The 10781-nt window shown below is 45.4% G+C and overlaps 1 protein-coding gene across 1 annotated transcript; it reads left to right on the forward strand.

The window, feature by feature from the left end:
• GNAT2 (G protein subunit alpha transducin 2) lies at positions 1 to 10781 on the forward strand. Its single transcript, XM_010343997.3, has 8 exons — positions 1 to 167; positions 2116 to 2158; positions 2727 to 2868; positions 5488 to 5645; positions 7549 to 7677; positions 7886 to 8015; positions 9743 to 9896; positions 10295 to 10781. The coding sequence occupies exons 1-8, from the start codon at positions 50 to 52 to the stop codon at positions 10483 to 10485; spliced, it is 1065 nt and encodes a 354-aa protein (XP_010342299.1). The 5' UTR covers positions 1 to 49; the 3' UTR covers positions 10486 to 10781.

A 10781-nucleotide genomic window follows, 5' to 3' on the forward strand; every position in this document is an offset into this window, starting at 1 on the left:
CCTTACGAAAGAGCCTTAGGGGCTTGAGAAAGTTGAGAAGACGGCAAACATGGGAAGTGGAGCCAGTGCTGAGGACAAAGAGCTGGCCAAGAGGTCCAAGGAGCTAGAAAAGAAGCTGCAGGAGGATGCTGACAAGGAAGCCAAGACAGTCAAGCTGCTACTGCTGGGTGAGTGAGATGGAAAGATGAGCCAGAGAAGGCAGGGTCCCTCCTGCTTACCTGAGGGTCGGTGGGTTCTACTTCACCCCATGGGAAGGAAGGGTGGCAGGTCATTTATCCCCTCCGCTACAGTCTCAGGCTAGCGGATCAGGAGCTCTAGAGCGGAGTTAATATGGTACCTACATAGCCACCCCAACAGGATCCAGAACACCAAGGCTATTTCGGAGTTTTTCTACTCTTGAGCCAGGAATAGTGCAAGGGACAGGATGGACCCGCCCAACGCCAAATCTAACCAAACTTAACACAACCTTTTGGCTTGGCAAATACCAAGCACCCTGGACTTGCAGACCTGCGCCCAATCTGCAGTCAGAGAACTCTAAGCCAAGAAATCAGAAGATAACAGGGTCTTCCCTCACCAACAGGCTCACAAGTCCCCGTATACAATCAGTGCCAGTATCCCAGAGATAGTCACACTCGTTTTTGCCAAGTATAGTGGTTCCTTGTTTTCAGTAAAAATGTTGGAAGTAGGGAGCCCCGTGAGAAGGAATGGTGTCTTTATGTTCAGCACTCCCTTCCTGGCTCTCTATTCAATAGCTGCCTGCAAAGCCCCTGCCAGATGGAAGGTTCATCGACTTGATGAGCTCCTAAGCAGATCACTGGTCTGTGCTGAGAAAATAAAAGCACCTCGATTAGTCGGTCAGGGAGATTGATCATGACTGTAAATAAAACCAATACAAGAACATTTGAGACACCTGGCTTAGAAAAACAAACCACTGGTACTACCAGAAGTAGGGTAGCTGGGGCAGATGGGGGTCTATGTAGCAGAAGATTGGGTGCCTGCGCTGGGTTTCCAGGCCCCCATAAGGGACCTGGGAGCTGATGCACTAGGTTAAGGTGGCTTCTTTTCCCTCAGCTGGTATGTGGCATAGTCGTAAGGACACACTAAAGGAGCACATCTGTGTAAGCTGGACCCAGACTCTAAGGAGCCCAGGAGGTTACGCAGGGGGAAACAGGGATGGTGGGGCCACTGAGAGATCTTTTAAGCCTAAGCAGATTTCTTCTAGGTTCAGGAAAAGCCGCTTAGAGCAAGCACAAGCAACGTGGGAGGAGGTTGAGGCATTAGGGTAGCGTAGACTCAGTATTGAAGGTATAAATTTTTAATGGGGAAAGCAGAGTGTGAATGAGGACATTAGGATATTTTAGTCAATAAAGGGAACCCACTTAACCATAAGAGTTCAAGAGCAACCTGAACAACATGGTGAAACCCTGTCCCTACTAAAAGAAAAATTTTTAAAAATGTAGCCGATCATGATGTTGCCTGCCTGGAGTCCCAACTACTCAGGAGACTGAGCTGGGAGGATCACTTGAGCCCAGGAAGTCGTGGCTGCAATAAGCCAAGATTGTGCCGCTACACTTCAGCCTGGGCTACAAGCGTGAGACCCTGTCAAAAAAAAGGGAACCAGCAAGGTGATGAAAATATAGTATTTAGGTGAAATGATCCAGCTTTCTCCAATCCTACCCCAAGATCACTCTCCTGAGTCAAAAATACGCAGAGAGGAGAAATGTTAAAGGACTCCCCCGAATCTGTTAGTGGTTTCCAACAGGGAGATTTTGACTCCCAGTGGTCATTTGGAAATGTCTGGAGACACTTTGGGTTGTCATAACTAGGGGGTGCTACTGACCATCTAGTGAGTAGAGGCCAAGAATGCTGCTAAACATCCTACCATGCATGAGGCAGCCCAAATTGTAAATAGTACTGAATTTAAGAAACTCTGCTCTAAATCCTAGTTAAATAGCCTGAACTCAAGCCTGCCAGAAACTGAGGGCAGCAGTCATCCCTATGTTCTCCCCTAACGAGACCCCCGAGCAAGCAATGGCTCTGAGTTCTCCCAGGCCATCTCCTGGAAGGCTGGGGAGAACTGGTGGAAATCGAAAGCATAAGCATTTTTCCTTCCAGGTGCTGGGGAGTCAGGAAAGAGCACCATCGTCAAACAGATGAAGTGAGTAGAAACAAAGCCCCAAAGGACTGGGATAGGGTGAAGGTCAGTAGAGCCAGTGGAGGTACTCAAAGTGAAAGGCTCTATAGCCTCAAGGAGCCCAGGTATAAAGAATCTGATTCCAACGCCCCTCACCCTCCGCTTTGAGAAAGCAGTAGCAACAGATAGGATTCTTTTTTTTTTTTTTTTTTGAGACGGAGTTTCGCTCGTTACCCAGGCTGGAGTGCAATGGCGCCATCTCGGCTCACCGCAACCTCCGCCTCCTGGGTTCAAGCAATTCTCCTGCCTCAGCCTCCCGAGTAGCTGGGACTACAGGCATGCGCCACCATGCCCAGCTAATTTTTCTATTTTTAGTAGAGACGGGGTTTCACCATGTTGACCAGGATGTTCTCGATCTCTTGACCTCGTGATCCACCCTCCTCGGCCTCCCAAAGTGCTGGGATTACAGGCGTGAGCCACCGTGCCCGGCCGCAACAGATAGGATTCTTATGACCCTTTAAATAGCCCAGATTCCTAATCCCTTAGGTCTGGCTACTCAAGTCCAGCTAACGACAGTATCTGCCCCTTGCAGGATCATTCACCAGGATGGCTATTCGCCTGAAGAATGCCTGGAGTTCAAGGCTATCATCTATGGGAATGTGCTGCAGTCCATCCTGGCTATCATCCGGGCCATGTCCACACTGGGCATCGACTATGTTGAAGCAAGCTGTGCGGTATGTGATTAATATTATGTGGTTAAGGGTGGAAGCAGAAAGGCTAGCGAGAAGAAACATACCAGAGGCCAACAAACTATATGGAAAGATGGGTAAGAAAAACAGTTTTTCGTAACTATAATCCCACCTGCTGAGCTTCAAATGTCTTAATTCAGTCCTGGAGAAGTAAGCAACCCGACCCTTATTTTTATCGGGACAGGGTCTTGCTCTCTCGCCTAGGCTGGAGTGCAGTGGTGTGATCATGGCTCACAGCAGCCTCACCCTCCCAGGCTCAAGTTACTCACCCACCTCAGCCCCAGTAAGTGGGACCACAGGGGTGCACCACCACACTCAGCTTTTTTTTTTTTTTTTTTTTTTAATTTTTTGTAGAGAAGGGGTCTTGTCATCTTGTCTAGACTGGTGTCAAACTCCTGGCCTTAAGCAATCTTCCTGCCTCAGACTTCCAAAGTGCTGGGATTACAGGTGTGAGCCACTGTGCCTGGCTTCAAACCCTACCTTTATAACAAATATTTATAAAAGAAAGCTGCTCACAGCTTCCTCTGCTTTTTTACTTTATGTTTTTTTAGACAGAGTTTCGCTCTTGTTACCCAGGCTGGAGTGCAATGGCGCAATCTCGGCTCACCACAACCTCCGCCTCCTGGGTTCAGGCAATTCTCCTGCCTCAGCCTCCTGAGTAGCTGGGATTACAGGCACACGCCACCATGTCCAGCTAATTTTTTGTATTTTTAGTAGAGATGGGGTTTCACCATGTTGACCAGGATGATCTCAATCTCTTGACCTCGTGATCCACCCGCCTCGGCCTCCCAAAGTGCTAGGATTACAGGCGTGAGCCACCACGCCCGGCCCTTTTTACTTTATTTTACCATTTAAATTGCTCCCCTTGGATTCCTGCCTATGGAACTTTTGTAAGTGAAATCCCTACTTCTAGTACTGGCCTTTTTTTAGCTTTAAATCGCTGAAGAACAAAGGTGGTGGGTCCCTGGCTTCTATCTTGTCTGTTTCATGGTCAATCTGACCTTTACATTTGCAGTCCCTCGCAGCAGAGGACCCACGTTTTGTGGCAGTAAACTTTCAGACTAAGAATGAAAGTCAGGGGCCGGGCGCGGTGGCTCAAGCCTGTAATCCCAGCACTTTGGGAGGCCGAGGTGGGTGGATCACAAGGTCAGGAGATCGAGACCATCCTCGTCAACATGGTGAAACCCCATCTCTACTAAAAATACAAAAAATTAGCTGGGCATGGTGGCAGTGGCACGTGCCTGTAATCCCAGCTACTCAGGAGGCTGAGGCAGGAGAATTGCCTGAACCCAGGAGGCGGAGGTTGCGGTGAGCCGAGATGGCGCCATTGCACTCCAGCCTGGGTAACGAGAGCGAAACTCCGTCTCAAAAAAAAAAAAAAAAAAAAAAGAATGAAAGTCAGAAACTCCAGAGAGGAAACACCTGGGGCCCCTGCTCTCCTTTAGACGAACCGCAGGGCGCAGGGCTGGATATAGTGCCACCCTCTGCATCTGGGAGCATATTCAAAGTTAATCAGTACGTTTTCTTTTTTTTTTTTTTTTTTTTTTTTTGAGACAGAGTTTCGCTCTCGTTACCCAGGCTGGAGTGCAATGGCACGATCTCGGCTCACCGCAACCTCCGCCTCCTGGGTTCAGGCAATTCTCCTGCCTCAGCCTCCTGAGTAGCTGGAATTACAGGCACGTGCCACCATGCCCAGCTAATTTTTTGTTTTTTTTTTTGTTTGTTTGTTTTTTTGAGACGGAGTTTCGCTCTCGTTACCCAGGCTGGAGTGCAATGGCACGATCTCGGCTCACCGCAACTTCCGCCTCCTGGGTTCAGGCAATTCTCCTGCCTCAGCCTTCTGAGTAGCTGGGATTACAGGCACGTGCCACCATGCCCAGCTAATTTTTTGTATTTTTAGTAGAGACGGGGTTTCACCATGTTGACCAGGATGGTCTCGATCTCTTGACCTCGTGATCCACCCTCCTTGGCCTCCCAAAGTGCTGGGATTACAGGCTTGAGCCACCGCGCCCGGCCTAATTTTTTGTATTTTTAGTAGAGACGGGGTTTCACTATGTTGACCGGGATGGTCTCGATCTCTTGACCTCGTGATCCACCCGTCTCGGCCTCCCAAAGTGCTGGGATTACAGGCTTGAGCCACCGCGCCCGGCCCCTTTTTTCTTTTTTTTTAAGACAGAGTCTCGCTCTGCCGCCAGGCTGGAGTGCGGTGGCATGATCTCGGCTGACTGCAACCTCCGCCTCCTGGGTTCAAGTGATTCTCCTGCCTCAGCCTCTTGAGTAGTTGGGATTACAGGCATCTGCCACTATGCCCAGCTAATTTTTTGTATTTCTAGTAGAGACAGAGTTTCACTATGTTGGCCAGATGGTCTCGATCTCCTGACCTCGTGATCCACCCGCATTGGCCTCCCAAAGTGCTGGGATTATAGGTGTGAGCCACTGCGCCTGGCCTCAGTATGTTTTCTTACATAGAATCTTCACTGGAGACTGCTTCTATCTTAGATCTTCGTGGCAATGTAAAAATGTTTTCCATTCAGCAGTATTCCCAGAAGCCTCCTGGAAAGCTATGACTCCTGTGAAGTTCCTAACCAGGTTTCTGCATTACAGGATGATGGGCGACAGCTCAACAACCTGGCTGACTCCATTGAGGAGGGAACCATGCCACCCGAGCTGGTGGAGGTCATTAGGAGGTTGTGGAAGGATGGTGGGGTGCAAGCCTGCTTTGAGAGAGCTGCAGAATACCAGCTCAATGACTCCGCATCTTAGTAAGACTCTGATTGGGGAGAGGGTGGGTTGATGCTTAAGCAGTCTTTTAGGGAATCTTCTCTCTGGTTGGGAAAAATCTCACCCAGCCTAAACTTTCAGTCATTGAAAGCTGGAGACCCAGACTGAATTCAGCCTGTGGACCTGTTTTGTTAGGCTTCAGCAGTGTTTTACTATGTTTTGAATTTCATGCTATGGGGAGATCTGCCACAGTTGTCATGATTTTATATTGCTTTACATGGCTCACTACAGCCTACAAGCCTGAAGAAGCAAATTCAAAAGAAGTGCTCTGCCTAGCAGCCCTCAGCCCTATTCTCTTAATTGAGAGGTGTATACTTAGCCTCCCCTTTCAGAACCCTAAGATGGCCCTGCAGTTCTGTCATACACTCTCCCAGGAGTAATGTAATTCATGATGGCTCTTTCAGGGCAGAATTTTCTATCTGGCAATCTAGGATCTACTTAGGCCACTAAGCAGAAATGAGTCTCCTATATCTAGAGTGTCTTATGTCAGGATGCCAGGGCAGGGGACACAAACTACAAAGGCAAACCAAAGGAAGGTGGTCAGGAATTAGAACCATCGTCGCAAAGCTGCTTCCAAAAAAATACAGGACATAATTTATCAATCCTACTTTAGACAGTAAGGGATCATAGACCAGCATGGGCTCCGAAGTCAAACCTGAGTTTACTTAACCTAACCATCTGTCTCCTAATCTCGTAATAATGCCATCACTTACTATTCCTTGAGCCCTCAAAGCGTAATCACTGCTAGGCGTATTGCGTATACCATCTCAAGGCCTTTTACCGACCTACGAAGTAAGACTTTAAGGTAGACACTTTTCTAATTAGCCTCATTTTACAGACGAAAAACTGAAGTTCAGAGAAGTTAACTTGCCCAAGGTCATATAGATAAATGGCAGAGACTGCGTTTGCATTGGGCCGCTTGACTACACAGCTGCGTATTTTTCATAATACACCACAATGCCTCTTGACCTGAGGCAAGTATTTAACTCTTCTGAATTTCTCCATCTGTAAAATGGGAATCTGAAACTTGAAGGCTTAGGAGTTTGCATGAGAATCTGAACATGAAAATGCCTGGCATACAGTAAGCACTTGTGTTACCTGTGCTTCCCTCCTCTCCGTCATCTCAGTTCACATCTGCCTTCCTCCTGCCTTTTGTTGGTTTTTTTTTTAATAACTTTTTCTTTTTTATGGTAACTTTCAAACATATACAGAAGTAGAATAATAAAATGAATCACCTACCTTCAACAGTTAGCAACTCATGGCCAATCTTATTTCATTTTACCTCCATTCCCTACTGGATTATTTTGAAGCAAATTCCAGGTATCATCTCATCCTAAAAATGTCATTACGGATCTCTAAAATATAGACCCTTAAAAAAAAAAAAAAAAAGAAAGAAAAATATTCACACCTAAATACTTAACATTTCCTTAATAGCATCATATATCACCAAATTGGTTTCCCCAGTTATCTCAAATGTTTCCTCCCCAGTTTGATTCAGGAGATAAACAAAGTCCACGTGTAGCATTGGTTCATGTCTCTAAAGTCTCTTTCAATTTACTGCCTCTTGATGGAACTTTTAACAGCCATTGAAATCACTAAATCTCATTCAAAGATCTACAAAAGCTTGCAGTCAGGAGAAACCCAAGAAAAACGTACGTAACTTGATCTAAATGCGCTGGAACCCCAGCCTCAAATGGGCTTGTCCATCCCCCGTTTCCTGTAGTTAAGGACATTTGAAGGTTTGAAGGAAAGAATACTAAATTTAACACTATGTCTTCTAGTCCTGATTTCTACCACCAAATTAGCTGTGTGGTAAGATACCTTTTAGGTCTCTTAGTCTTGGCTGTGGAAAATTTGTCATTGATGCTAATCACTTTTCTCCAGCTACCTGAACCAATTAGAACGAATTACAGACCCTGAGTACCTCCCTACTGAGCAAGATGTGCTCCGATCCAGAGTCAAAACCACGGGTATCATTGAGACCAAGTTTTCTGTCAAAGACTTGAATTTCAGGTAAGTGCATGGTTCCATGTGGATCTCAGATACACATGTGGAATCCCGAAAAGGGGCCGGGGCATGCTTCTTGGCCTTTGCCGAAGCCTAATCTAAATTACTGTTCTGCTTCTCCCACTTTTTCCTCTCCCACTTCACGGGGTAAACATCAAAGGCATATGGGTCATATGTTGGGCATACCTATGAAAGTAGCTGCTTCTTCCCTCAGGATGTTTGATGTGGGAGGGCAGAGATCAGAGAGAAAGAAGTGGATCCACTGCTTCGAGGGAGTCACCTGCATAATTTTCTGTGCAGCCCTCAGTGCCTATGATATGGTGCTGGTGGAAGATGACGAAGTGGTGAGTGGCCTTTGCACCAAGCAGCTTTGGTAGAACAAGTTCTCCCCATGACCCTTTCTCTAAGCCTTGTGTCTGTCATTCTACTGCCCCAACTTGGGTAATTTCAGTCTAGCAGTCCTCTAGCAGACCAATCAATGTCTCATGCAAATAATGCTAGAAAAATGTCTTCTGCAGGTTCTAGATTAACATTTTAGAGCTCCAAATTTACTGAAAGTGAGCTTGGTCTCAAATTAGACATCCAAGTATCACTTGGACATCACAAACCTCAGAAGAGGAATTGAGTGTAAAGAGATGAGGGACCATCAACTAGGCAAAACAAAGGAGTTACACTTAGTACTCTCCCAAGTTGCCTAAGGAAGGAGATGCAAATGACAGAACAGAGAAAATAACATATTATGTGAATCTTCATTGCAACATAATAGTAGGGTTGAACTAGTAACCCCACTTAGGAGGCTAAAAATGTACTGTGAATAGGAGTAAGGAGACTGGCAAACCAGCTTTCTCTCATGCCAATTAAATTGGCAGCTGGAAGACTACCCAAGAGTGGTTCTCTTTAGCCTGTAAAATTCTGTAGGACAGGAGTTCTACAGGACAAGTGTTAGAGCCCAGCCATGTACCTTCTCTGAATTTGAGAAAGGCTGTCAGAGGTGTGAAAAACGTTAATTTCACCTAAGCATCTGCTTACAAATGGAGGTCCACAGCTTGCTGATGAAAGAGATACTCCTATCCCTTGCTGGGCAACTTGTTCTCTTCCCTTCCCCTTGGTAGTTTTAACTTAACATTAGAACACTCTGAATATCATCTAACCAAAATGTCTTAGAGCTGTTCACCTTCCATCTTGGACTCTAAGATTAAAGTCTGAGACTTCCCATCTTTAACCCTAAAGATTAAAGTCTATGAGTCTATGAGGTTTATTAAAGTCTATGAGACCTTAATAAAACAAGCCATGAGACCTTAAATGGTTGTGCAGGAGTATTATGGGAAAAAAGCCACAAATTAGATTGTTCTTGCTTTATTAGATGAATAGATTGAACTCAAGTCAGCTGACAGCATACTTCAAAACCCTAAAGACTTGCTCTCTGAAAGCTTGGGCTGGGACACTGGGCAACCTCTGCAGATACACAGCACCATTCCTTGCTAAGTAGCAATCAGAGAAGGAAATGAGAGAGCAGAAATGCTTGTAGTATAGTACTGGAAAATTCTCTAACCCTCACCATGTGGCAGCAGGACCAAAGTAGCCCAAACCAAGATCTGGGACCCCATAAAAGACAACTATCAAAATTATCCTGGAGCTGCGTATGGGTACATGCTAACTTGGGCCTGTTTCACCCCATTATCAGCACTACTTATGAAATGTCAAGTTCTCAGTTGCACCCTGGCTGCTAAAGATCTGCATAACACATATTATACACCTATATGCCAGCCACTATCATGGACACGCTACATATACAATCTCATTTAGCTTTCACTAGTAACCCTGTAAGATAGGAAAACAGACTCAGAAAAGCTCAGTAATTTTCTACAAGTCACACAGCTATTAAGAAGACAGGGAACTAGAATAATCCCACATCTCTCTGGCTTTACTTTAGTACATGAAACAGATAGCTGTTTCCTGTCTTGCTTTTTACATTTGAAGCACTGGTCTCTCCAAGGGGAACAAGAGCAGGAAGTAGATAGATATTCTGTAAGCCAAATCTGATATTTCCAATGGTGTTTCCTCTTACTAGAATCGTATGCATGAGTCTTTGCATCTGTTCAACAGCATATGTAACCACAAGTTCTTTGCGGCTACTTCCATCGTCCTCTTTCTCAACAAGAAGGACCTCTTTGAGGAAAAAATCAAGAAAGTCCATCTCAGCATTTGTTTTCCAGAGTATGATGGTAAGTGTCAGGGGCCGGAAATAATACCTTTTAATAGTGACTGGTAATTGTCTCATCTCTTAGGCCAAGGTGACATAAAGGAACTTAAGGGAGAACCTTGGGCACAGTCACAGGGTTTAAATTCAGATTCTCTGGAAGAGAGCAGGCATTAGATGCAGGAGAGCCAATGACTTCAAATGATACCTACTGAAACGCCAAAGGCAGAGAGACATCGCCCCTCAATTTCTTTCAAGTGAGAAACACTGGAGTGCAATAGAAAAGGGAATCTTCCCTCCAAAATTAGGCCCCCAACTGCTGTTGCCTAACAGCATTTCAAGGATCAAGTCAATCACCTAAAAGTGAGCAAGCAACTAACAAGGGTTCCTTTATCCTATTTCACTATTTTTCTGGAAAACCAGGTAACAACTCCTATGATGATGCGGGGAATTACATCAAGAGCCAGTTCCTTGACCTCAATATGCGAAAAGATGTCAAAGAAATCTACAGTCACATGACCTGTGCTACAGATACACAGAATGTCAAATTTGTGTTTGATGCAGTTACAGATATTATTATCAAAGAAAACCTCAAGGACTGTGGCCTCTTCTAATCCTCACCATTCCTCAGGTATAAGTTCTATAAACAGGCTTGGAATCTGGGTGATTACAAACAGAAAATTATAGTCAATAGACCATGACGTGAAGAATGAATCCATTCTTTGGAGATGGAGTATGCATGACTGCAGCTGTGTTTTATATATTCTTTTCAATGTGGGATAGCTAGTGCAGCTTAAAGAGCACAGGCCAGTAGTTAGAAGACCCTTCCCCACTCCCAGGTTCCAGTACTGGTTTTCCAACTTAATACAACAATGTGAGTACTTCATTTCTGAGTCTTGAGTCTTTCAAC

The sequence above is a fragment of the Saimiri boliviensis genome, chromosome 11, assembly GCF_048565385.1.
Source record: "Saimiri boliviensis isolate mSaiBol1 chromosome 11, mSaiBol1.pri, whole genome shotgun sequence".
In the NCBI taxonomy this organism is placed as follows: Eukaryota; Metazoa; Chordata; class Mammalia; order Primates; family Cebidae; genus Saimiri; species Saimiri boliviensis.

Excerpts from the sequence above, each read along its gene's own strand:
- GNAT2 (XM_010343997.3), top strand. The coding sequence starts at position 50 with ATGGGAAGTGGAGCCAGTGCTGAGGACAAAGAGCTGGCCAAGAGGTCC. Across the intron at positions 168-2,115 it reads AGTCAAGCTGCTACTGCTGG|GTGCTGGGGAGTCAGGAAAG; the intron begins GTGAGTGAGATG and ends TTTTCCTTCCAG. Across the intron at positions 8,016-9,742 it reads TGGTGGAAGATGACGAAGTG|AATCGTATGCATGAGTCTTT; the intron begins GTGAGTGGCCTT and ends TCCTCTTACTAG.